Source organism: Rhea americana, unplaced genomic scaffold (genome assembly GCF_003343005.1).
Source record: "Rhea americana isolate MKP2758 unplaced genomic scaffold, rheAme1 scaffold_98, whole genome shotgun sequence".
Classification (NCBI taxonomy): domain Eukaryota; kingdom Metazoa; phylum Chordata; class Aves; order Rheiformes; family Rheidae; genus Rhea; species Rhea americana.
In genome coordinates, this window is record NW_028187177.1 from 971,232 (window position 1) to 997,341 (window position 26,110).

Below are 26,110 nucleotides of genomic sequence, written 5' to 3' on the forward strand. Positions count from 1 at the left end.
TCAAGCAAACAATCAGTTTTGGCAAATGTACGGATATGCACAAGCCATATTTTCCAAAGTGGTGTGCGTGCTAACATTGGCATCACTGCTCCCAGCATGGTCCCTGCACCCGAGCAGCTTATTGCTGTGACATCCTCCCGCGTAGCATGAGTGCCTACAGCCCTTGCTCTAGAGAATCCAGCTGGCCATGTATCACATCGCTTTCCTGGGGTACCAGCAGCTGGCACCGATGTACCCCTGGACACTGCACGCACAAAGACCTGCCACCGCCCAGCGTCCCTGGGAGGTATGGTCTTGCTCAACCACAAGCTAGCTGTTCCCCGCCTTACCAGCTGGGGTTGCAGCTGGGAGGTCCCTGGAGGGTGCTTTGGATTGCTGTTAAAACAGCRTAGCTCAGAGCAGAGCCCCAGCCACTGGGAGAGTGTGGGAGGCAGCAGAACCCAGCCCTCGGTGGCGGCAAGCCCTGATGCTTGTTGTTGTCTTTATTTATAGCGATGAGCTGGAGAAGTTTATGGAGAGCCAGGGTGCGGCCAACCCAGGCATTCTCATCTTAACCACCAGCCTCAGCAAACCCTTCCTGAGGCTGGATAAGTATGTGACACTTCTGCAGGAGCTGGAACGGCACATGGAGGTAGGTGAGGTGTGGGACTACTGTGTCCCTTGGTGCTGCAGGACCTGTCCCCAGATGGCAAGAAGCAGTTCTGCGCTTTCCTCTAGTATTTGAGCCCAACACTCTAAAATTGCTTAGGAGGTGGGAAAGGGCATTATACCTGCATGGGAGCCTTTCAGCTTAAAAGTAGGAAAGCAAGGGAGGATTGTGAGGGGGAGTTGGGGGAAGGCAGTGCCTGCTCTTCACCCAAGTCCTTCACAAAAGATGGACCAATTCTAGCCCAAGCTAAAGCAAGAGTTCACGGTCAGGCTAGTTACACTTATTTGCACAGAGGTTATAATTCCATGTTTTTGTTGTCATTTTCTGAGATTCTTTTCCCCGGCCCCTCACTCCTGCCACACACAGGCACGCTCCACCCCCTCACCCGAGGTTTGTGCTCATCAACTGAAGCACACTCGTGCAGACATCGATCTGGCACAGAGCACAAACGTGGGGGTGGAGGAGGGAGTGCCTGGGAGCAAGAGTGCACTGAGGGGAGGATAGAGACCTTCTTGGTGGGTGGCAGATGTGCTCTCGGACGTTCCTCTGCCATTCACCTGCTGGTGTGCTGCAGCGATGGGGATGCAAATCTCCAGGGGGGATGCAAGCTGATGAAGAAAACAGAAATAACTTGTTTTTTTTAACCAGATTTGCTTTTGCTTCTTCCAGCATTAATCACCAGTTAATTACTTGGCAAGGGTAGCCATATTTGTTCAAATCTACATCCCAGCCAGAAAATTAAAACCTCTGTGCTTGAGACAGTTTTTTCTGCATAAGAGAGGCCACAAGACCGTATACTGACCTGTTCTGYCCTCACCTGGCATAGCTAAGCAGCAAGGACAGAGCTGAGCTTGGCTGCATCTCTGTGATGCTGTGGCAGTGCAAGCATATTCAAATGCCTTTAAAAATGCAGCAAAGAGGAGGTATGAGACTGCTACCTTATGAGCAGGATTTGGCCTCTGTGTTTGGATTCCCGCTTTGGGACCTTTGCAGCAAGACCAGAAAACATGCAGCACCCTTTATTTTGGTGTGCTGGCAGTGGAGACACCAAAGTCTGGGGCTGAGGAGGACGTAGGAAGGGCTATGCTTGACAAACCCATGCGATATCTCACCTTGTGTCCAGCCTCCAGCAAGGGCTGRTACTGGAGGAACAGGAGCTACATGCAGCACAGGCTTCTTAAGCTGAAGGTTGTATTTAATACTCCTTGRTGGGTTTTGCTCATTGCTTTTGGGCCTGTTTGTATTTCCTGCTTCCCCTGCATTGGTGCTGTCCAGCAGCTTGTGATGAGCTTTGTGAGGTGGGGAGGTTTTGAGTTTTGGTCCCCTGGGAAGAATATGGGCATATGCAGTTGCGATGCATGCAGAATGGATGTATCCAGTACAGATGTATGCCATAGCATTCCCTGCACCRCCACGCTGCTGGAAACGGGGCAGGTCTGTTCAGGGCAGCCCAATCCAGGATTCAAGGGTAAGTGACTCTAGACACCCTTTACAGCCGCAGGGCCAGCTCCGTCACAGCCTCGACTCCTTGTGATTTGTTTGGTTGTTGGGCATAGGGTCTGGATGGCAAAGAGCTTATGATGTAGGGCCCTAGACCCACAGAAGAAAGTGCTGGGAGAGTATCAGCGTGCAGCTGGAGTCAAATAAGTAGCAGCATCCTGCTTTCTCCTGCCTAGCCCAAGAGCTTCCCATCAGGTGTGGAGTTCCCATTGACCATGGACATCCTACCCTTGGTGGGGCAATAGCTGGAATATCTCACAAATAGAATTTTTCTTTGTGAGTTTGAAAACAGAGATTCACCCTACACCGTCTGGCTGTTCTCACTGGTTTTTCTTTTGTAAGCTGTTTGGTCTAAGAAAAATCAGACCTGCTCTTGCACTGGCCATTTTAACACTCATTGAATAGTTTGATATGAATGGATTACATAGCTGCTTTAAAACRTGTCAAGCTGAGCAGGGCGTTGAGGAAGTCAAGTCTGGAACCAGGGGGATTTTTGTCCCCTCGTGCTGTCCTGGCTGCCTGCACCCTGAGTCCCACTTCCTTTGAAGCCCCRCAGCCCTGAGTGCACAGGGGCAATTCTGCACTTCCCAGGGCTGCTGCTGCTCATGGCTCAGAGATTTTTCTTTCCCTTCACTAGGAGGCGCATGCAGATCATGAAGAGATTTTGAAAGCAGTCACATCCTTCAAGTCTCTTGTGGTAGGTGGCGATTCTTAAAATAGCGTGCTCCATTTCAGGGTTGTGTTTCACAAAGAATGAGTCAAGCCTGACATTTGTCTCCTTGTTTAAAAAAAAAAGAAAAAGAAAAAGAAAAAAAGTCTTTTGGAGTGGAAAAGATGGTTTGTAAAGATTATTTAAATTTCAAGTTTCAAGCCTAGAGTTGTCCCTTTGGTTGCACGTTCCAGCAATCGCGCGCTGGCTCTGTGATCCCAGCAGCAGAGGCAGAGCATCTCTCACAAAGCCGTGTGTGGGTAGTGGTGGTGGCGGGGCCTCTTTCATCTCRTTTTACCTTCATACCCTAATCATTTGCTGCATGGAACTGTACTACCCCTTGCTCATTAAGATGAGCCATGAAAGGTTAACACCGGTGTCTGACTCAACTGCTGGTGCCAGCAGAAAGGCCTCCTCGGAGCCCAGTGAATGGCTGTTGATTTTGTTGAGATTTGTTCCACAGTACATCAGTAGGCTTTGGCTGCGTCGCAGATATTTGTCACTCCAGGTGCCCTGGCCATCAGCGGCGAATGGAACGAGCTGCACAAACAGCAGCCAAGGAATGAGTCAGAGAGCGATATTGAACCTATTTCAGTGAACTGYGTTACCTACACCCCTCAAAGTCCTTTTGCAATGAGATGAAGAAAGGGAGGAAAGCCATCCACATGCACAAATATTTTACTCAGCAAAGCYTTTTTCAGTTATTAAGAAGCTATATGCACTCTCTCTTTGAGGCCACTGAATACCTTTCACTATAACCGCTCCAGATGTGGTCCAACTTCCTTCCTTAGCAGAGCAGATGCAAGTTTTCRGTGCTTAGCAGTGCAGATAAAAGATGGGGAGGAGAAAGTTCATAGAAAACAGGAAAGGGCGATCATGTTACATTTACTTAGAAACTCAGCTCCCGTTCCATTTATTCTAGTAGATAATAGGGGAATAACTCAGTTAAATTGTACGAWGTCATTAATCTTTAGAAATGCTCATCAACGATAGAGATTTTTACTTGAAATATATACTTGGGCACTTAGCAGTTTAGGGTAGTTGCTGCGTAATTAAAGTGGTTCGCTGTGGATTTGAGGTGAGATGGGCAGAAATGCCTTCTGCGACATAACACAAGACTCCCAGGAAGCCAGGATCAGAAAGGCTGCTGCATGAAGGCACAGCAGATGTTCCTGCAGAGCCACAGCAGGAGCAGAGCTGTGTGGTTTGCAGTGGTGCCTGCTATACAGATTCTGATGGATTGTTGTGGATTTTTTATGAATTTGCACCAGGTGAACTTTAGGTTCAGCCATTCAGGGAGCTAAMGACCCATTTGAAGCACATAACAATTGCAAAACCAGAGGAATCTCTCACAGTCCAATCCAAAAGTTGTATGTGTTTTCAGGCTAGACCCAGCATGGCCTTACCTTTGGGCCTGTGAAAAGATCTAGATGTTTAAAGAATTTGTATGCCACTGACCCCCTTCCTGACTTTGAAAGGGGAAACAGAGGTTTAGAAAAACAAGTAGGTGAAAACTGAGCCCAGGTTTGGTCTTGCAGCAATTTTCCCCCTTAGCAAAATGGTTATAACAAAATGATTATAACGATTATAACCATTATATATATATATATATATATATATATATATATATATATATATTTATATATATAAAAATGGTTATAAAAAATGATTATAACAAAATTTACGTGGATTTGCAGGGTCATCTCTGTTTAGTCAGCGTTGTCCTCTGTTTGCTGAAAGTTGCTGAAATACTAGCTGTTCCAAGGAGCTCTACCAGTCCAGAACTGCTACGCGCTGGTGCAGGCTTCTAAATTACRATAGCTTCAAAAGCTTCCTTTTGTATTACTCTACTCTGTTGCTGCAATATTGTGCCAAGCTCCCAGTCTGTGTTTTGTAAATTTTCTTAGAAAAGTATCTGCAAGTATGATTTTTTGGGGCTCTGCACTGTTGCAGATAGGAYTTTATTTGCTGTTTGGGCAAAATTGGGAGAGTCTCTTTGAGCACCAACAAAATCAGAAACATTTAACTCTGGCTATCTTGGTTTGGAAAATGTGACTCTCTTCTCTCAGATAGAACTGGTTTGGAAAGAAAAGTGTGCTCAGTGCAGTTTGCAATTTTTTGGACATTTTAATGAATTCATTAATTTGTAAATTGCTAAGGTGTGATTTTAAACAAACTTTATGTAATAGAGCCAAAGCAGGCTTCCGTACAGGCTTTCGTGGTGCAAAGGTAATGAAGCTTTTGCAAAATGGTAGATCCAATTGCATGTGATGCTGTCCATCTTTGCTGAATTCCTCTCATTGCCATGGGTCTCTTTTGGATTAACGCTTTGAGCCCTGCAGTCAAATTCTGCTTGTGGTGCAATCCCTTGGCGTGCTCAGCRCTGAGCCCCTTTGGCTAAAGCTGTCAGGCCGTGGAAGCGTGGCTGGTGAATCCATCTTTGTTAGGATGGTTCGAGTTTGAGTCTGACCGTTTGTTAACAAAAAGCACTGTTGCTGTGATTTCCAGTCACAGTGCCAGGAGCTGAGGAAGAGGAAACAACTAGAACTGCAAATCCTTTCAGAATCCATCCAGCGCTGGGAAGGAGAAGACATAAAAACGATGGGAAGCATAATCTACATGTCCCAGGTTATGGTACAGTGTGGGGGAAGTGAGGTAAGTGCAGTGGTCCTTCCTTCTCCTGGCTGAAGAAATCCCCACTTGCTCATGGGATTAGCTATGCAAGCTGAGAGCTACTCTGACCCCAGACCAGCAAAGTGCTCACAAATGATGCCTAGTTTTATCTGAGGGAGTGCTGCACATTGGGACGATGCATGTCTTTGAAGTCAAGCTCTGCATCAAGTCCCGAGGGATTAGCTTCGGGCCTTCAATGACACACTTTTCAAACAAAAAAAAAGGTGGTTTAGTGTCACTTAACACATCAATTTCCCTTCTTCTTCCCTGTGACTTACTCTAAGAAACAAGAGTATCTTTAAAGTGTGCATTAGCATAATCATTTTGCAACATCCTGTGCACAGCCTGGTAGCTGTCGTGACGTCCCGCTCCAGAGTTGACTGCGTTGTGGAAATAGCTAAAGGGATTCCTGTACTGTAAGAGCAAATGCTGGTCCTGAATTATCGCGTATGTGTTCTTAACGGACGTTTTCCTGTAGGGTTAAACCCATGAATACTGCAAGTTTTTGGTGTTTGCTGTGTGGAAATGTGCCTGTTACCACTGAATTGCTTGCTATAGCAACTTCCCCTAGAAAAGAAGATCYGTAAAACAAAGCCCTTCAGTGTCTAGTCCTTCCTGTCTCGGTTGGGATTTGAAATACTGGGAGACATAAGGTCTTCTGAGACCATATGGAATTAGAAAGGGAGGTCAGTAATATCTTTGGGATTAGCAAGTTGCAAACAAAAATGTATGGAGGCTCCCTCAAAAAAAAATAGTATGGTTAATGCAGAAAAGTGGTGCTGTAACGAAAATAAGCCAGAGTAATTGGTCTGGGTCTTGGTCCTGCTAAGGCTGTGATTCCAACCACSACAAGCTCGCTTTGCTGAGAGGAGAGTACTTGCGATAGGTTGCAAACTAGACTGACCTTAATTCTTGTCTCCGCAGGAGAAAGAAGAGCGCTATTTCTTGTTATTTTCAAATGTTTTGCTTATGCTGTCTGCAAGCCCACGGATGAGCGGGTTCATATATCAGGTAGGCATGATTAATTTGAAGTTATGAGGCGTTAGGTGTGAAAAAGGAAATCAGATATCTCTTATAACATTCAAAGCCTCTGCTTCCTCAAATCTCTCTGCTGTGGTGTTAGTGCTCCACGCTAAGGAAGCAGGGCTTGATTTTACCATACCTGCTCGGGCACTTACTGAAAGTACCTCTGTCCTGCCAGCTGGTTAAACAGTATGTTGTAAGTGTGAATGCTGTGGAATTAGGAAAAAAAAACCAACTCGGACCAAGCGCAGCTACTGCCGTTCCCCTACCTGCTATTCTCATGAAATCTCTMTGTGTGTGTGTGTGTGCGTGTAAGGAGTCCTGACCCAGCTGTAAGATTTTGCTCCGCATGAACAGCCCGCTGACTCTCAGCGTTGTGCTATTTTTGGAAAATATTTCACTATTATAAAGGCCACCTGTGTATATAGGCAAAATTTCCACTGTACAATGCAGCCTAAATGATGCATTCTGAATGGCTGCAGTCAGGCTGTTTGGAGCTTATCTTACTCTAAATAAATAAATAATAAACAAAAATAAAACATAAACATAAACAATAAAYGATAAATAAACTCCCGGAAAGGATACTGTTGTATTGATGTGTCATTTGTTGTGTGCAAGGGTGATGAGGGAGACAGGAAAAATTTGGGAAGAGTTTTGCTGGGCTTAGATTTTGTCTGCCAGTGGAAGTGAGGCAAGTGGGCAGTTCACTATGCAAAGCAGAGGGACATGGAAGGCTTTCAGGAAAACCAAGGGAAGTTCATGTTCCTGACTTCTCTGTAAAAAGATTTTGCACCCAGTGAGTTTCAAGGGTGACAGATGAGCCAGGGATGGATGACTCCGTTGTCATGGGAGCTTCTTCTCAGGCGTTTGACCTAGTTGCGYGGGGAAATCTAGATCCATAAATTAAAGGAGACTTTTCGTGTAGTCTGAAGCCTTCACAAATTAGTTTTTAATGGCAAATCCTAAAGAGAARGGAATCATTAGAAACAAGTAAAACAACACCTGCCTGGGAGGCAGATGCAGACACTGACTCTTCCTCAATTCTTCCAGGGAAAGCTGCCTTTAACAGGAATGACACTGACAAAGCTGGAAGATGCCGAAGGGAATGAGCACACGTTTGAAATCGCAGGTCAGTGTGGCCCCTACCTGGGGCCATCCTCGCAGTCCAAACAGCAGCTGCCACCAAAGGGACCGGTCCTCCTGCTTGCAACCTCTGCATCCCTGCTGAGCCATGGTCATCTTTCTGCCCCTCTGCTGTGTGTTGTCTGAGCTCCTGGGCATCTACCCCCTGCCTGAGGCAGTCTCCTTCTGATGTCCCTGAGCTCTGTTTCTGGTTAGTGCTCAGCTGCTTTCCAAGAGAGCAGCGTTTCATAAGCAACAAATTTTCAACGAGGGCTGATCATGCCTCCCAGTAGCACTTTTTGCCTGATGGTATTTGGTGTCAAGGCCCCATTAATCAATGAATTACTGCATTTGCTCACTTTTATCTTTAAACAATTTTGCACGCTTTCATCCCTCCGTTTTCCTTATCTTTTTCATTCATACTTTTGGGGACTGAGTGCCCAAAACAGAACAGGCAGTCACGTCTTTGCACTGGCTTTTCTGAAGCCACTGGGCTTTGCAAACTGAGGAGTTGCTTGCTGTCATGATGAGTTGAGCTTATCTTATGTTTCTTCCTGGGTCTCTGCCATTTGCTAAGGAATGTTATTTAACCCTCTGCTGCAGGGAACATGACAGAGCGGATCACTGTGTCCTGCAGCAGCAGCCAGGACTTGCACGAATGGCTAGACCATTTGCAAAGGCTCACCAAAGGGACGTGCAACATCATATCCAAAACACAGTCCTGGAGTGCTCATTCGGTAAGTGTATTTCACCCCAGCCTATCTTGYTGCCTCTTGTTTCTCAGCACTGGCTGATCTCTCTTTTTCTGCAGTGCCACCTTGATAGCGAGATAATTTGTACAGCTCTAGAACTTTTTGCATCACTGCAGTTTTGTTTGTAGCCACGTAGTTCACAACCAGCACTGCTCATAGCATTTTTCTATATCCTGCCCTATTTTGATTGCAACCTATGTGTCTTAAAGGAGTTCATAGTGAAGCTTTGTCTGTTGCCCTCTGTTTGAATAATTTGTTTGGTGGCCAAGTCTTCATTGTTTCTCATCTATTTTCTCAGACATTTAGTTCACCTGGACAGATTCGTGGCCCATTGGAGCCCCCCAAAATCCTCAAGCCTTGGAGCTTGAGTTGTCTCCGCCCTGCTCCTCCTCTCAGACCATCAGCAGCGCTGAGTTACAAAGAGGTAATCYCCTGTGCACGCAGGGTGCCATCATTTCATGACAGTCTCCAGTGTTTGTGCCCAGATTTCTTATCTCATGATGAGGGTACAGGAGCTTATGTTTATTACTCTTGGTCAAYGGGTATGTTAAGAGAAAATACTGTGCAAGTCACACCCCGGCCTGCAAATATGTGTGATGGATGCTTGTCACTGCAACTTTATGCTGCGAGTGGAGCTTCAGCATGTGCATTTGCACGGTCAGTGTCCCATTCTCAGTGTTTTCAGTCGGCTGCCCTAGCTCACTCTCAGTCAGTGACAGTGCCCTGCGACGCAGGTGCGAGGATTTCATTGCTGTGGTCCACATCGCTCTTGGCTGCTGGGTGTCATCAGTCCTGCAGTTGTGCTCRGCCCTCCTTCACAGCCTACCTGAGTGTTTTACGTACCTGCAACCTGCTGAGATGCAGCAGGCCTGCGGGATTGCTTCCCCAGCAGAAACCCCGAGCCTGGGAGGTAGGAGGCCCCTGGGACGGCGATGTGGGGAAACCCAAAATAAAACCCAGCTCCTATTCTCACCCCCTGCGGTAACTGCAATGCTCTCCTTCCCTACCTCACGTTAAACTTTTGGGATTACTCACCGGTAACTCAGGTAACGTTCCTCTTACTGATACAGCACTCCGGTTCTGAGTCACCGGCCTTTCTGGGTACAGCAGCCCTGGGAGCGTTGGTGCCTGGGGCTCCGAGCGTGGTGCGGCGCGGCATGGCATAGGGAGGGGGCTCGCACGCTGCTGCCAGCTCAGCCCCCCGGCTCTCCGGGACAGAAAGCCTGGTAGCCAGAGGAGCTGTGGGGCTGCTGCTTCAGGCAGAGATTTTAGGTGGCATCGTGGTGTTCTGTTATGTTTATTTCTTAAAATTCGTAAAATAATAAATTTCAGTTTGGAAATTAAATTGTTCAAAAAACAAGCAAACAAATTGAAAATGACCTTTAATCTTTGCATGTTCCAAATCCCTAATGTAGACTAAACAGTTTCTTGTTTGCATGGTGAATTAAAATGTAGGATGGGGCTTTATTTTGAGGAGAAGCTTTTCTGTGTGAAAGTACAAACATATTTATTTTTAACACAGGACAAAAACACAGATTGAGCAATATCATTAATGCCACAATCCTTTGCACTTTCTTAGTTATTCCCTGCCCACAGAGCAGGAGTTAAAACTATCTGCATTAAAAGGACGTGAGAGTTTTTTCAGCAGTGGCTGTGCAGACAGGGAGCCCAACAGGATGTGCCAATGCTCCTGGGCTGGATGGTGGCATGCAAGGTGTAGAAGGACCCAAAACCATGGTTTGCATGAGAACAGCAGTATCACAGACCTACTGTGGAAAGCAGTGGGTGCAGCCCTCATTTGCCTCTAATGATCCTTCCTATAAAGACCCTGCTGAGGCTAGAAAATCTCCAGATAATGAAAAGATTTTCCTTGCATTAGGCTTGGGCTTGCAGTCATTTTCCACAGCTGCCAGTTGGTTGGATGGGACCAAGTGGCCACAGCTGAGCAGCTTAGGCTCTTTTTTTTTTGCCTAGACTGCAAGCGGAGCTTGGGAAATGAAGCTTTGCCTGTTGCAAACATTTTGCTAGCTGAAACAAGTTATAAGAAAACATGACTGACTCAAGGCTCCCTGGCAGCTCCAATACTTGACTGAGTTGGCTGAGCATATCATTGGAAACCAAAAGTCCAGTGGGCTCCACTCGGAGCTGGAGCAGAGCTGAAAGTGCACAACGTGATTTTAAGGCTCTAAAGGCCAACCTGTGCGAGCCTAGCAGGCTGCTCTCCTCTTAAATGCAGAGAGACTTGTGGAGACAGGCATGTGATGCCAGACATAAAATACGTATGGTTGTTGGCCCAAGCAGATTTTTGTCTGCCGTGTCCCTCCTTCCAGACCCAGAATATTCAATCACTAAGCAGAACTCGTATTTCACTGTATTTAAAAATGAAAAAAAATAAAGTAGGACAGAAAATAAACTGTGCCGATAGCTCAGAGCAAAGTATGTTTCTATTATGAGGATAAAATAAATGAATACAAGTTTCAAAGGTTATTTGCAGGGAATGGAGTGGGGGAGTTTGAGTAAAAGATTATGCATTTTCAGACATCCATTGCTGCCTTAATTGGCTTCTACTAGTGTAGGATGGGATGGCACAGTGTTGTGCATTTCCTCATACCTTGCTATATTCAGGAAACCCCAGAACCTGCTTACGTACCACACATCACTGTTGTTATTTCCATTGAAATTGGGTCATTTTTCCTGTTCTGTTTCCAGTAATCATTTGAAATGACAAAGCAGGTGCTGTGGGTAAAGCGATGAGTCTGGATTCAGGTTAGCAAAGTGAGAAAGACTTACAGATGATTTCTATTTTTTTTTTAAGTAACCTGCTTTGCATTAGGTGATGGGTTTGTAACCTGGGGATTCRTTAGTTCCAGTGGCCAGATCTGCGGGAGAGCTGCCCAGCTCCCCATGCCGAGAGCCCTCTGCACAGCCCCAGGGACAGCCAGGCTTGGACCCTCCCCAGGACATTCCAGGGAAGTCCCGTTCCTGGAGCAGGAGCCGGGAAATCCCACCACGCCAATGCCTGACGCTGTCAGGTTCCCAGTGAGGAGAACAGGTCCCTCTGGGAAGTTTCAAAGGTTATTTGCAGGGAATGGAGTGGGGGAGTTTGATTAAAAGATTATACATTTTCAGACATCCAGTGTTGCTTTAATTGGCTTCTGCTAGTGTAGGATGGGACCKCACAGTCTTTGTTTCCCTTTGGAGACATGGCACATGTCTTCCTTCGAGGAGACATGGTGCTGGGGGATTGTCACCAAGGTGTCCAGAGCATCCCTTCAACCCTGCTGGGTCAGTCCAAAGCTGGTGAGACCAGTACTGAGTACGGGGCCAAGCCCCATGTGGCTCCCAGGGCTTGGACGGAGCCAGGTGCACCGGGCAGCTGCAGAGTTGGCTCTTGGCAGGCGTTTGGGTGCTGCAGTCCTCTCCGCCTGCTGCCTTTCCAAGAGGCATTCTCCTAAACAGGCAATATCTTCAGAAGTCTACTACTAACCGAGGAGGCATGTGCTCTATTTTGATGTGTTTAGAGTGTATTAATGCCCACTGACCATGCATTTGACATGTAATTTTTTCGGTTTTGCATGACACCATGCTCCTTTGCATGCTGATAGTGCTCTAAAACCAGTACAGAGGGCGTGACACATTAATCGCAACACTAACATTCAAACKTGTTTTAGAATTGTGGATTTAATGGACTTGGTCAATAAGATCATCAACCTCTCACACTCATCTTCTCTTTCTTTGCATATTCATTGTAGAGGATGTCTTATATCTTAAAGGTAAGAGTAGATACATCTCTTTGACTTATTGTGGCAAAGAATGCTTGTTCTTTCTGTTCATGCTTCTTGTGCTTGCATGACCCTAATTTTGCCTGGCGATATCAGTACACTAACATGAGAGTCAATTGTGATTGGCAAATATATTTTGAGAGAAATCTCAACAAGAATTTAGGACTATGATACTGAAATTTCCTGGTGTGCCTCTTCTGCTTTTTTAAGATGTTCCTTAAAATTTATGTTGCATGTAACCTACTAATACACTAATTTGCTCCAAATGAGCAAGACTCATAATCCAGTGAAGGAGATAAAAGCTTTTGTTTCTTACTTATGGATTCATAGCAGACACTAACTTTATGTGTATTTGTTTCCAATGTATGTTTATAAGGGTATTTATACTCTCAAATAAATTGTGTGCATTTAGAAACAATGTCATTTATCAACTGTTTTATAATGGAAATAAAAATGGAGTCAAGGAAATAACCAATATTATAGAGTTTTCTAACAAAACCCACAGAACTGGTAAAGAGACCAAAAGAACTGGGAGTGTTTTTGAATTCTCTAGCTAAAGGATATTAGCTAAGGATTGCATTCACTGAAGAACTGTGTCATGTCCTAGATCTGCAGGTGCAATTCCCACTGCTATTAGAGGGAGCCCTGGCTGCACGTGTAGTACATGGGGAAGGCAAAAAGCATTGTTTTCCCCAATTTTGTCATTGTCTGCTTTGTAGTTCTCTCGTGTTGTGCRTAACATGGATAGCTGTGTTCAACCCGAGCTGCTCCTTCGTTTAAGCTACCTTTGGTTCTGTTTAAACACGGGAGTCTGTTTCTCTATAGGATTCCAGCAAGAGTCCAAAAACAATGAAGAAATTTCTTCCGAAAAGGAAAACTGAGAGAAAAGCTTCTGATGAAGAGTTTGTTATTAGGAAAAGTAAGTGCTGAATTTTTCTCTTCTTTTCTGAGGTTTCTGTTTGCTCAGTAATCTCCACAAGCTTTGTAGAGCCTCCTTTCTTGCAGTAAATGATGAGACACATGAGCAGGTCTATGTGCTGCTGTTCATGGGAGGTGACTGGAAGTGCAGTGTTCTTCCACCTTGTATACTTGCCCTCTGAGTCAGAACTACTGAGCAATGCTGCTGTCTTCACAGTGATTGCTAGCACAGAATAAGGTGGTTGTGGATAATCTTTTGCTGGCTATGAAGTGTGGGAACCGCTTTGGAGCTGTTAAAAACTGCATTAAAAGTACATCAGCRAACAATCATCAAAACAGATCTGGGAGAGCACAGTACACATCATAGAGAGCAAGATGAGACCTTGGACAAGCTCTTATCTGTCCATGCCATCAGGTCCTGCATCTGTTTTCATAGGGGACCAGGGAACAGAAAAGGCTCTACCCATGCAGAGGTTTTCACCTGCAAAGAAGGTAATTCGGACAACTGCCTGGAGTCCATTTTGGGACACTCCTATTGGGTTTTATKTGAAGGGCCTTGGTCAGTTGGTGAGCTGCAGCAATAAAAAGCTGGAGGTCAGTTGTCTTACTTGAGAAGACAGTATTGATCCAGAGTTTGAAATGAGGACTTCCCATTTCCCAATCCTGCTGTGGCACGGCTGTACCAGATGTCGTGGGTACACTTATTTCCTCTGGGAACCGTTACTAGGAGGGCTACTCTGCCTACCCAGGTCCAAGTGCTCTCCTCAGCCAAAGTCAGGCATCACCCCCTGACTTTTGCTGAGATAAGCAGCTGGAAGTGTGTTTTCATACCGTTCAGTCATGGTGCTCAGTGCCACAGGATGCTGCAAAGGCCAGAAAGTGTAAAGAAGCTCAGAAAGGAGTTGGGCAAGCTTGCAGAGACAGTGTCAGTTAGGGCACCAACACGCTCATCTCTGGAGCAAGGGCTGGGAGGGATGAAGCCAGAGCAGTTTGCTTTTAGTGATAGTTGTTGTCTGTAATGTTTTACAGGTACTGCTGCATTAGAAGAAGATGCTCAGATCCTGAAGGTGATCGAGGCATACTGTACCGGGGCAGGCTTCCAGCAAGCCCTCAGTTCAGGTGGGCACACAACCAGATTATTTAATTCTTCTTCTCAGTCTGCCGCACTGATAACCTCTCTGGGAAAAAACAGATGGTTGCATCATGCAGCAATCAGGCTTCTGCTAGGAAACTGTGTGGTGTTCAATCTTCAAGATAAGGAAGCTTCATCTGCCTAGTGGTTTATTTGCCATTGTTTTTCTTCTAAACACAGAGAATGAGTAAGTAGGAGGGTAGATGAGACACAGCTACATCACTAGCACTTGTTAGGAATTAAACAAACCTAGTCAGTGCCTGTGGCTGTCAGCATGAAAACCTGATGGTAATCTTTGGTTGCATATAGCTTTAGAAAGGAAGCATGAATATTATCTCTCAATCAGCTACGTATTTAAGAACTAGCAGCTTCATAAGAACTTGACTATCTAACATCTTAAACTCTGGAAATAAAACTATTTAACATTACTGGTGAGATGTCAAATGAAATCAGTAAAATAGGAAATAATGGTACATTTAAAAATGGAGGACCATATTTCTCCCAAGGACTCTTGACCCTGATCAAATGATTTCATTTATATTACCTAAATGTAGCTTTTGGTGCACTGAGCATTCTTGAAATCTTTCCACTTGCTGCTTTAGCTCCAGTTCAGCAAAGTGTATAAGCCCATATTTAACCGTGACAGACACCCAAGTCCCTCCCTGCACAGTAGAGCGCATACATGCATGTTTAGGTCTCACCAAAGTGCTCCCCCCCCCTTTCAGTTTTTCCTGCGTAGAGAACAGGAATTACTGTGGGTGTCACAGCAAGCATTCAAGCYGTGGCATGTTTCCAGGCTGGGGCCATGTGCATGTGTTTAATACCTTGTCACGCGCACTGAGGGATGCACAGCAGGGCTAACTTCTGTTACTAGCAGCCATGTCCTGGCTGGCTCCATCCCCTCTGCATTCACTGGGCTTGAACAAAAAGCTGAGTGCAAGGCATTGGGGCTGCTAGCTCAAGGGCAGAGGGCTCTGGGGTGGCCCCCATGCACAGGTTGGGGATTCAAGKGGGGGCAGCGCAGGGGTCTGTGCTGGGAGCTGTGCATCTGCTTGAGCTCCCAGTTCCCCGCTGTGTCCCAGGTTTGCAGAGGAGGTGAACAACATATGAATTTGCAGTGCTGTCTCTGGCACGGCGTAGGTGTCAGGGAGAGTCTCTGTTTCTCTTCCTGATGAGTAATTCTTGTACCCAGGCTCCCGTAAAGACTCCATCCCCCAAGTCCTTCTTCCCGAGGAAGAGAAAATCATCATAGAAGAAACGAGAAGCAACGGTCAGACTGTCACGGAGGAAAAGTAAGTGAGACCGCTCCCCACTTGCAGATTCCCGTGTTGCTTTTTGGAAGGATGTTAAGAACTAATGCCCCCTCCTACATTTCCGCAGAGCAGCACAGCTAGTGAGGAGCTCAGAATAGCCAGGTGTGGTCACAGCGTGACAGAGACTGCAGTCTCCGTCCTCGCTGGGGTCCTGGCTGTGCGAGGAACTCTGGGCTATTTCTGTAGAGAATTTGTTCCTTTTAGTGAACAGAGCCACATTCCCAGCTGCTTTGAACTGGCTGTAGCCCTCYGCAGGTTGGTATGCCAGGCTCCAAGAGCCAGTTTATTGAGTCCTTGATTTTGTTAATAGTGTCAGGGAGGACTGAACCAGATGAATTTTCTTGCACTCCTGATGTACTTGGCTACTGCTACTTACTGGAAGCTCTTCCGTGTCATCACCTGGGCAATGCTGTCTTGGAGCACTCTCATGGAGCTCCAGTGTCTGGGTGATTGCACAGGTCTGCTCTCTTTCCAGCCCAGACAGTGCATTCCTTTCTTTTCTTTTTCAACATAACCTCAAGGAATCAAGGTAATTTTATGAAAGATACTTAGGCACTTCCAGTTTAAAAATTATTATTATTTTTTGCAGTAGCATAAACAAGGAAGCCAAAGCTGCAGAACTTTGTTGATAACTTAAAGCCAGCAGAATGGGGTATTTTTCTCCAGTTTTAAGAAAAGATCTTTGAATTTTGGACCAGTGGCCAATAAATGCTTCTGAACAGTGTTTTCAGAGTGCCCTCATAGGCAGCAATGACAGTGCCATTGCAATGGGCAGCAGAGAAAAACAGAAGCCAGAAGCACCTTCCTATTAGTGTCTCCGTCACAACAATCCCATTCTCTTGTTTTATTGCACTTTAGTTCTCTTTGTTTCAGTTTTTTGGGATTCCTGTTTTTGTAGGAGCCTCGTTGACACCGTTTATGCACTGAAAGATGAAGTCAAAGAACTGAAGCAGGTAATCTGAGTGGTTTTGTTTGTGCTGTGGGTAGATCAAAAGCCAACCAGAGCAGCTCTTAGGTGCTTGGGGGCATCATGTTTGACTGGCAGGTTCTTCTCACAGGAGAACAAAAGGATATTTAACTGCTGCTGAGGAAAAGTCCTGCAGATTGCAGACCTGATCCTACAGCTGCTTAGTGCGAGTCACCGCTGCCGCTTGCTGCGGGAGCTGTGCGGTGCTATGCCCGCAGTGCTGTTCAGGTGGTGTGTCTGTCTGCCGCAATGGGGGAGAGCTGCAGCCTGCCGTCCCGCGGCCGTGCAGCCCTTTACATCAGTGCTGTGGGTTCACGGGTGACTCAGGACAAAAAAAAAGCAATGGGGGAGAGCTGCAGCCTGCCGTCCCGCGGCCGTGCAGCCCTTTACATCAGTGCTGTGGGTTCACGGGTGACTCAGGACAAAAAAAAAAAAAAAAAAAAAAAAAAAAAAAAAAAAAAAGTTCACTCCTTGCTGGGCTAGTTTTCTCCCAGTTTAGCTCCCTGGATCAGCTCACCACGTACTCACTTGAGTACCAGAGCCAGCATGAGGAAGGGACTACTTGGCCTTTGCTGTAACATGGAAGTTTCCCTCTAAGTCTAAATTCTCTTTCAACTTGACTGTTCTTTTGATAGGAGTATGGTAGATGGCAGGTTCTTGTGGGCTCAGGGGAAATGCATCCTCTTCCCTCCAGCCCCAAGCCTGAATATGGGTAACACCACAGCAGGAGGACAGGATCTTCAAATCAGGCTTGGAATAAGGTTTTCAGGAGAATGTTTCTGACTGCTCAAAGTTGCTGGGGCTTTTATGCAGGTCTGTAAGGTAGTAAGGCTCTGCTGGAGCCCATCTGACTGCAGATAACTTGTATTTTTTGTCCTTGCAAACTGGCATTAACCTGTCAGATCCTGGTATTTTATCACCTCCAAGCCACAGGCAGCTAGACGTGCAGAAGTACATCACTACATAAAGTGCGTGGGCGTTAGCTGCATCTTTGTTCCTTTATTTTTCACCTCACAGGAGAACAAAAGGATGAAGCAGTGTTTGGAAGAAGAACTTAAATCAAGGAAAGACTTGGAGAAGTTGGTTAGAAGGCTGCTAAAGCAGACAGACGACTGTGCCAGGGAGGACACAGGGCGCAAGTCGTCTCTGATAGCCTGAATCTGGGAGAAGCTGCTGGCAGTGGTGTGTGACCTCAGGTGTTTTTCGGGAAGCAGAACTGGATCCTTTGCCTCTTCTTGCTCCTTATTTTGTTGGTTTGGGGGATTTTGTTACCAAAAAATAAGTCACACAGGAAAATAATAGTTTTTTTTTTTTTTTTTTTTTTATCCTATGAGGAAATAAAACAAACATAGAAACAATCACAATTAAAACGATAAGGAAGCAGTCCATAATTCACAATTCTTCTGCAGCAACTAATACCTCATCCTACCTGCTACTGGAAGCAAATACAAGCTCTGCTAATCATTGCCACTCACAAAGGGGTTTGGCAACAGTTTCCTAGAGAGGAAATGTAAGCACTTTTTAATGCTTTCATTCTTTTAAAAGCTCCGGTACCTATTTATTGAATGAAAATGTTATTGAGTTGGCATTGAGCAAAAACCAAAAATCACCATGCTCCTCTCTTCAGTTAATCACAACTGGGGAAACCTTTCCCATCCACTTTTTTTCCCCCCATTAGTTGACTGTAGCGAACTAGAGCCCAGCAATACTGTGGTTCCCATGTGGCCTTGATACTGATTAAAATGTGCAATTACCATGAAGACATTTTAAGTCCTTGGGGAAGTCAGATCTGGAGCACCTGTCAGAGCGCACGGGAAGGTATGTTGCACAGTACTGCCTCCTAACAGCTCRCAATTAGCACAACAGGTACCTGCTGTTCTGCCCCAGTACCTTTTCTTATGCATGACCTGCAACCCCTATACCCTGCTACATTTTCACTTTGAGTGTCCAGATATTGTATGAGTTGATAGTTTTGCTGTGCTCCCCTTGCAGTACATGCTTTTCTCCATATGAAATGCAAACACTGCTTGACAAAAGAAGACCCAAAATATGCTTGTTCCCTGCTCCCAATGGCCACTTCTCCCCCATCGCCCCAAAGGGGCTTGTTATAGGAAAAAGGAAATTTCTCTTGGGATAGGAAAGGTATTTCTGTTCGCACTTTGACAAGAGCTGGAATGCTCCTGGGGCAATGACGTGTAGCACCCTTCCGGCTCCCTGCACAGCTCCTCAAGCACAGCACACAGACAACATGCATATGTATCAGGTATCTTCATCTTATTTGGTGTTACACCCTAGTTTGTAACTGAAGTTTTCCTTTCCTCTTAGCAGCATTATAAAACTAATCTTCTATTAAAGGTAATGATAAGTCTTATGAAAATCACAGGGCAGTGTGGTCCCAGGGTATGCAGACACACCRCAGCTCATTACACAGTCAGACCATTATATTATTCATGAAGGATAAAATAGAGGCAATAGCTGCAGACTCCTTCCTTGCAATTAAAATTCAACCAGAACATAGCAAATGGTGTTTGGGGAGAGCTAAACTCCAAAAACATCACAAGGAATTTAAAAAACATCCCCATTTACTTCTGTTTTGAGGACAAAATAGTGTTTTTTTTGTTTTTTTTTTTTTTTTTTTTCCTGGCTACACTTGCCAACCCCAGAGCATCCCAGCTAGGTGGTAGCTCTCTGCACCCTCACCTGGGCATGCATTTGACATTTGTTGGGACAGCAGTCAAGTGCTACTATGCTGGTTAATCCCTTGCCAGGATGGAGTCCCTTTGCTGCTCGCGCTGGCGTGGCTGAGCCTGAAGTCAGCTTATGCTGCTGTTTTGGGATGCGTTGCCCAGACACCCTGTAACAGGGCTGCAGCAGCCTCCTGGCATCATCTAGTCAAGCCCAAAAGTGGGCTAAGGCCTAACTCATGATGTGCAATCAGTGCAAGGAAGCAAACTAATGGGTCATTTGTACTCCTAGGAAAGGCTAGAAATATTTGCCTGCTGTCCCCCAGTTTAGTTGAAACCTGTGCTGTGTACATATGCATGTTCATAAGATGTAATGTGATGGAGGGCACACTGGGACATTTTGGATCAAGTGTTTGTCAAGAGCTAGAAGCCAAAAAAGACAAGAAAATATAAAATAAAAAAGGAAAAGAAGCCATGCCGGATGGACAGCAATGTTTCCATATTTACTTTGTTTACAGCGCTTTGTAAATAGGTTCCAGTGAGTCTGTCTTTAGATGGATGTTGTCAGCTGCCTTCCAGTTTATCTTTGTCATGTAGGTTTATTTACTGTTACTACTTATGCAAGTTCAACTTTTCTAACATGTTTTTATTTTGAACAGTTTTTTAATTGACATTTTCAACAAATAAAGAAGGATAAAACTTGCTTCTTAGCTCGCTGTGCCGCTTCCGTTGTTTCCCCCTCCCGTTTTCCTCCGGGACTGGCCCCAGGAAAGCAGGTCAGCGCTGTGCGTGAGAACCTGGCGGCGCCGGGCGAYGCGTCCTGCCGGCCGCGAGCAGCCCAAGGGCCCCGGCGGCGAGGTCGGGAGAGCCGCTCGAAATACAGAGCGGTGCCTGCGCCTCGCGCGCCCCGATCYGCTCGACGCCGCTGCGGGGGACGGCGCGGAGGGTCGCGCCGGCGTCTCAGCCCTTTCCGAGGCGAGGCAGACACGGTTTCATCCCTCAAGCCCTGCCTGCGTTTTGCTAGCTTAGCTAGGATACTTTATGGAGAAAGAGCTGCTCTTTGCCGCATCGGTCGGTTGCTTTCTGTAGATAAAACACTTCCTGCCTGTTGGAAGGTGTTGGGTTTTTTTTTTTTTTTTTGGTATAGTTTGTGCATGTTTTTTTTTTCTGGGGATTAGGTGTGGTGACAGGATTTCCTTTGGTCTACCGCTTGGACAAGACTTCTCCTGCCTGCTGGTATTCTTAACTCTTTCGGTAGCGACACGCCGCGGCTGAGGCCCAAGCCTGGCTGTGGCTGCCGCAAAGTTGAGCCTAAAGGCAGCCCGGGAGGACGGCTGCTCTCCCCCGCGACGGCTAGAAGGGGAGTCAAACCCTGCCCTCCCTCCGCAAATGCGTGAGTCTCCTGCTGGATACACCACGGGGGACCCCTTGGTCCTGCAAACAGGCCCCTTGCAGACCTGAGCGCTGATGCAGCAGCACAAGCATCCTCCGAGCGCCGGGGCTGGGGGCAGCCTCCGAGCGACCGTCCGCCTGGAAACAGAGAAAAACGCAGCTGAATCCGTGCAGCCCAAACCACCGGCACGGCTGGTGGCTGCGGAAGCCCCGGAGGCGCCCGKTGGCGCTCGCGGCGGGCTGCTCGCCCCGCTCTGCCCGCTCTCGCGCTCGGGACTGCGCGGCCTCGAGGGCAGCGCGCGGCACCGGCTTTCGCATTTGGCTGCGTTTCGCACCCTCTCGCAAGGCGTCGGTGCCTGTAATGCAAAGTGAAAAGAGACCCCGAATTAATGAGCGCGAAGACAGGTGAGCCCGAGCCGCCGCGGGCGCGCGGAGAGCCGCAGAGTGCAGCGGGCGCCCTCGCTGTCCCGGCAGCTCCGGTGCCGGGGCACGAGCTGAGCGAGGCCRGCTTGGTCACTGCAACATTTTCTTTTTTTTTGTTTTGAGGGGTCATTTCTTACATATAAAGGAAAAAAATAAATCCCCCAGCATATGCCTGCGAGCCCTCTCCCACCGGCGACCGTCCTGCTGCCAGCGCCGCTCACGCCGACACACCGGAGGAAGGCGTCTGCTTCGCTTAAAAAGTAGAAAATCACCTTTGGAAACTGTAAAATCCACAGCCCGAGAAGCCACAGAAAAGGTCCTGTGGAGAGGGGGAAAAAAAAAATCGATGCATCGATGACCTTCAAACTTTCCGTGGGGCCGGGCACGCGGAGCCTGCCGAGGCCCCGAGCAGGGGCCCGGGCACAAACCGAGGCTGCTCGGGAGAAAGCCGCTGCGGGACGGCAGCGACCGCGTCTCCTCCCCTCCCACGCGCGACCTCGCGTCTGAATCCCACGGGCTATTTTTGGCAAGCCGAGAYGCAGCGCAAGAAGCAGAAGCCTCGGGACGCGCAGCCGAGGGGCTCRGCGGGCAGCGATCCCCCGCCTCCGCCGGGAGCCCCGCGTGCAGGCGGAGAYGGCCGCTTGCATTTTATTGAGCTGTTTTGTGCTTTTTTTTGTTTTGTTTTGTTTTGTTTCCTCTAGTGTCCCATGCAAATCTCTGCCTGCGGGGTGCCAAGCGGCTCCGGCAGGGCTGCGCCCCCCCCGTGCCGCGCTCCCGCGTTTCGCCGGGGACAGGATCGCCGGCACCGTGGAGACACGACTGCCAGAGCGCGTTGCACCGCATCAGCCGCGCGCGGTTCCTCTGCAGCTCACAGGTTCCCACGTGCTAAACCCTAAAGATTGTCCGAATCTGAGAACGCTTCCACTTGCAAACCTGGTGACTTCCAGCAGTATTTCCAGACTTCTGCACTCAGATAAGCGTGACCTCTGCAACTGAGCGCCCCAGGTGCACCACCACTTGGCATCTTCAGGTGAAAAAAAAGGTGCTGCATCAATATCCTTGACCTCTACTATGGCCTAGGGCATCTTCCACACCTGCCGAGCCAGGAGGGATGAGGGGCAGGGAGCCCGCCGGTGTGTGACGGTGCCTGGGTCACCCCTGCCCAAGACGAGACTTGGCCCATCTGCGTAGTGTTGCTCTTCTGAAGCTCCAGGAAGCTATGCTGACATGGACATGTCCTCACTGAGGACAGCCAGAAGATGCCCTGCATGTACATCTTGGAGGGCTAGAAAAGAGTGGTTATTCCTGACCCAGCCCAGTGCTTTCCCATTCCTCCTGGGTGAGGCAGCCCCAGAAGAGGTCCAAATTTGATGGTGGTGGCCAGTGCCCCTTCCACAGGGGAGTGAAACGACCCACAGGCAGAAGGTCCTCTCCCTGCAGGGATGGGAGGAGAAGGTCTCGCCAGTGGATTCAGTCACTGAGAGCTGAGCACCGCCAGTGCCTCACCAAAGCTCTGCTCTGAAATCGGCAGGCAGCTGGTGGCCACCGCTCACCTCTCTGCTGCAAGGTGAGCTTCAGCCAGTGCGAGCCAGGCCAAGCCAGCACCACACGTGGCAAAGAGGCTGGCTGAGCTCTGCAGAGAGGAACGGGTGGAAAAAATGGGGTTCTCGAGATCAAGTAGACAGTTGGGATGGCAATGATGCATCACCAGCAGTTACCACATAAGGACAGTGTTCTGCTGATCGATTCCTTTAGTGGAGACGTTCCTAAGCCTTTTAATATTTTTCCGTTGTAGTTCTGCAAGCAGATTGATACACAAGATATGTATAGCTTGAACCTAGCTTAACTGGAGCACCCTGAGATGTCCTAGGTTATGAGGAAAGAAACCCTGATGAGAGAGTTTTTGCTAAATAAAGCTCATGCAACACAATCGGGACATCTGCCCTGCCRGGCACACGGGGCCACCCATGGCATGGAGGATTCAGACCCCCTGACGCCGGCACGTACATAACCACGGGCAACGAAAAAAGCAAAGTGCAAATAACGACACTTTCAAACTTTGTTCCATTTCTGTTCTGGAGGCCCCTGGGCCCTCATTAATAAATAACAAAATATACAAATTAAGAAATGAGACAATAAAGATGCAGAGGAACATAAATAGGGGAAAGAGGGAAAGACCCTTTGCTCCGCAAAGCCGGGGCGGGCCTCCCCACTACAGCTTGAAGATGCCAAAGTAGGTGCTGCCGTGGCTGTAGTTCACTAGCGTTGAGTCTGTCACGTTGACAAAGACCATGTCGCCCTCCCGCAGTTCGAACACGCCGCCCTCCCGGATGGACTGGAGRTCGCAGAAAGCTGTCGACGTGCTGTGCGTGTCCAGTCCTTTCAGCAGGAGCCGGTCGTCTTCCATGGGGAGGTACAAATAAATATAGAGGGTGAACGGTGCCGAAGCCGTYGCCTTGGTGCAGAAGCTGACTTGTGAGTAGATGTAGTAGAGCCCTGCTCTTTCCACCTTCAGTTTCCCGGCGTGGTAGGAGATCAGGCTGTTCATGGGCGCGTATCCCGTCGTCTTCCACTCTAAAACTGCAGGGGGAAACACGGCTGGTGAGTTGGGAGAAGCAGGACACCAGCCCGGCAGGCTGCCGCTGGTGGGACACCTCGGACGCAGGTGCCCCTTGCCCRCGGCCAGGATCACTTTAACCCGGCGTTTCTGGCCGCCGTGGGAGCAGCTGGGTGTCTTCTCCGGAAGGGCTCGGGGCCGAGGGCTGCGAGCAGTCRCCCCGGGCTGCCCTGCCCACGGCTTTTGGCGGCACGGCCTCCGAGCCCTCCAAAAAAAAAAAAACCCGCCGGTCCCTATATTCACGTGCCCCCATCCCAGAACGGAAACTGCCGCCAGAGGCACCGAGGCTCGGTCRTGTGGGCCTGGGGCCAGGCTCGGCCGAGACCTGGGAGGATATTTTTGTGCCTCCGCTTCCCGCAGCCCGGCGAGACCCGTGCGGGAGCAGCGARGGCGAGGAGCCCGCTGCGGGGCCGGGGCTGCGGCGGCGGYGGCGCGTCCCGCCGCGACGGTTCCTCCGGCCCCGAGCCTCCCGCTCCACGCAGCCTTTTGGTCTCTGCTTTATAACCTCAACAAATGCTTGAGCAGGGAGTTTTAAAATGCAGCGAGTTTCTCACTTTGATCTTATCTAAGACTAAGCTTTCCACAGGTAGACTGAGCTCTGGGCGAACTGCTGCGTCAGAGATGGAAAGAGCAGTTGCGAATTACTGGCAGTTAGTCCAGAATTAAGTAAATCGAGCGCGCTCAGCCTGAGAAATCCTCGCCGGGCCGAGCGCCCGACCTCGCGGGCGCTCGCTCTCCGGCCAGCCTCGGTGCCGGGGAGCTGCCCGAGCGCCGAGGCGGGCGCTGCCTCGTACCTGGGACCGCCTTGCTGCTCTTGGCCCCGGCCAGGTGGGCGGCGATCGGCTGCCTCCTCTCCGCTGCAAGCGCAAAAGGTCCCGGTTAGCAGTGCCGCAGCAGCATCCCCCCCCCCCCCCCCCCCTTGGTGTTTGTGGGCCAAATGCAGCCCAGACGGTCTGCAAACCCCCCGCCCCCCGAGCGAGGCAGGATCCGGCCCCCCGCCCAGTCCGCCCAGCACCGGGATTCCCGGCGGAGCAGAGCGCCCGGCGTCGCCCCGGCCCCGCGCCTCACCTGCCGCCGCCGTCTCGTTCTTGCCCTTGGAGTGGGAGCGCTCGTGGCCTGCAACGGGAAGGGGGGGGGGTTAATCTTGGGTTCATTTTCACTGGCTTTGGGCAAAGTGGCCAGTGGATTGGCCAGCGCCGTGCCCTGCACCCAGCGTCACCGGCCCCGCGCTCACCTTTCTGCATTTCGAACTTCGGCTGCTCCTTGCTGACCCCGCCGTCCTGCAAGAGCAGCAAAAATTTTATATATATATATATATATACACACACACACACACATACATACATACACACACACATATATATATATATATATATAAAAAAATTTTTCTTTAAGATATAGGGCTCAAGAGGTTTCAAAGCCTCTGTGCAAAGGCTGCCTTGGCCACCGCAGCCCTGCCGGCCGGCGGCGGAGGGTGCCTGAGCCCACCAAGCCCTCCGACAGCTCCCGCAGCACCGTGCACGGCGCGGCCAGGCCTCCGAGCCCCCAGCAGCGCCTCTGGCTCTGCGGTTTTATCCAGTTCAGACACCACGGCTGGGAAAGGTTATTTGAAAACACACCAAGAGGAAAAAAAATAAAACAAAAACCCTTTTCAGGCCATTTGAACGCCAGGCCTGGGAGGCACGCGGGCCGGCTGCACGGGCATTGGCCATGCATGCGCCTGCCAAGAGCGTCTGGAGGAGAAAAGTGGAAAAATAACACCTGCGGTTTTCAGTAAAGCTGTGGGTGATGGGGGGGYGGGGGGTGCCTGGGAGCCCCCCTCCACTGGCAGCAGGGTCCTCAGCCCTCCAGCAGTGCTCTACCTTGCACTGGAGATCCTGGAAGCCTCTTAAAATCTTATCACAGTCCAAGAAGCTCGATTTCTGACTTTCTGCCGTCTGACATTTCTGTACTTTCCGCAGGAAGACGTAATCTTCATTTAAGCTCAGCGCCTCTTCCATCTGCCAGCGAGGGAAAGGAGAGAGGGTAAATGGGACGCAGCGGGGACGGGCGCAGCGGCCGGGGCCGGAGCGGGGCCCCCCTCCCTCCGGCGACGAAAAGCGCCCGGCGAAGCCCAGCGTCAGCCCCCGGGCAGGGGCACGAGCCCCCGGCGCGGAGCAGGGGCAGGCGCCCGCGCCGGAGGATCGCTCTGCGTCCCAGCCAGACCCGCGGTCTAGCAGCTCCTTCAGCAGAGTTTCTGCTCTACCGTCTCCAAAAGGCAAGTGGTAAAAGTTTGCCCAAAGGTGTTTCGGGAGAGGGGCACGGGAACGGCAGCAAGGGGCTYGGGGTGGCTGCGGCCGGCGCCGGGGACCCCGCACGGCTGCCCTGGGAACAAGTTTATTAACAGCAAGAAGTTTCTAAGAGACCAAACTGACCGATGAATTGGGCCTGAATTCTGCCAAGAGTTTCAAGGTT

General features: G+C 48.9%; 2 protein-coding genes across 3 annotated transcripts in view; one reads left to right on the forward strand and one right to left on the reverse strand.

The window, feature by feature from the left end:
* ARHGEF6 (Rac/Cdc42 guanine nucleotide exchange factor 6) overlaps nt 1-19,934 on the forward strand; it is a 50,449-nt gene extending 30,515 nt beyond the window's left edge. The window contains exons 12-24 of one of the 2 annotated variants that reach the window (XM_085325539.1): nt 493-631; nt 2,787-2,846; nt 5,367-5,513; nt 6,456-6,542; nt 7,605-7,683; nt 8,280-8,413; nt 8,727-8,852; nt 12,181-12,201; nt 13,036-13,129; nt 14,158-14,247; nt 15,453-15,552; nt 16,472-16,526; nt 17,558-19,934. In XM_085325539.1, coding sequence (XP_085181665.1) covers nt 493-631; nt 2,787-2,846; nt 5,367-5,513; nt 6,456-6,542; nt 7,605-7,683; nt 8,280-8,413; nt 8,727-8,852; nt 12,181-12,201; nt 13,036-13,129; nt 14,158-14,247; nt 15,453-15,552; nt 16,472-16,526; nt 17,558-17,698 — 1,273 coding nt within the window. In that variant the 3' untranslated portion in view covers nt 17,699-19,934. The remainder of the gene's footprint in view (nt 1-492; nt 632-2,786; nt 2,847-5,366; nt 5,514-6,455; nt 6,543-7,604; nt 7,684-8,279; nt 8,414-8,726; nt 8,853-12,180; nt 12,202-13,035; nt 13,130-14,157; nt 14,248-15,452; nt 15,553-16,471; nt 16,527-17,557) is intronic. The other variant, XM_085325540.1, reaches the window with a different exon arrangement.
* Nucleotides 19,935-23,131: 3,197 nt separating this feature from the next.
* CD40LG (CD40 ligand) overlaps nt 23,132-26,110 on the reverse strand; it is a 4,323-nt gene continuing 1,344 nt past the window's right edge. Inside the window, exons 2-6 of the mRNA XM_085325456.1 lie at nt 25,519-25,656; nt 24,891-24,936; nt 24,725-24,772; nt 24,451-24,513; nt 23,132-23,619 (exon numbers count right to left, since the gene is read on the reverse strand). Of these exons, the coding sequence (XP_085181582.1) occupies nt 23,252-23,619; nt 24,451-24,513; nt 24,725-24,772; nt 24,891-24,936; nt 25,519-25,656 (663 nt within the window). The 3' untranslated portion in view covers nt 23,132-23,251. The remainder of the gene's footprint in view (nt 23,620-24,450; nt 24,514-24,724; nt 24,773-24,890; nt 24,937-25,518; nt 25,657-26,110) is intronic.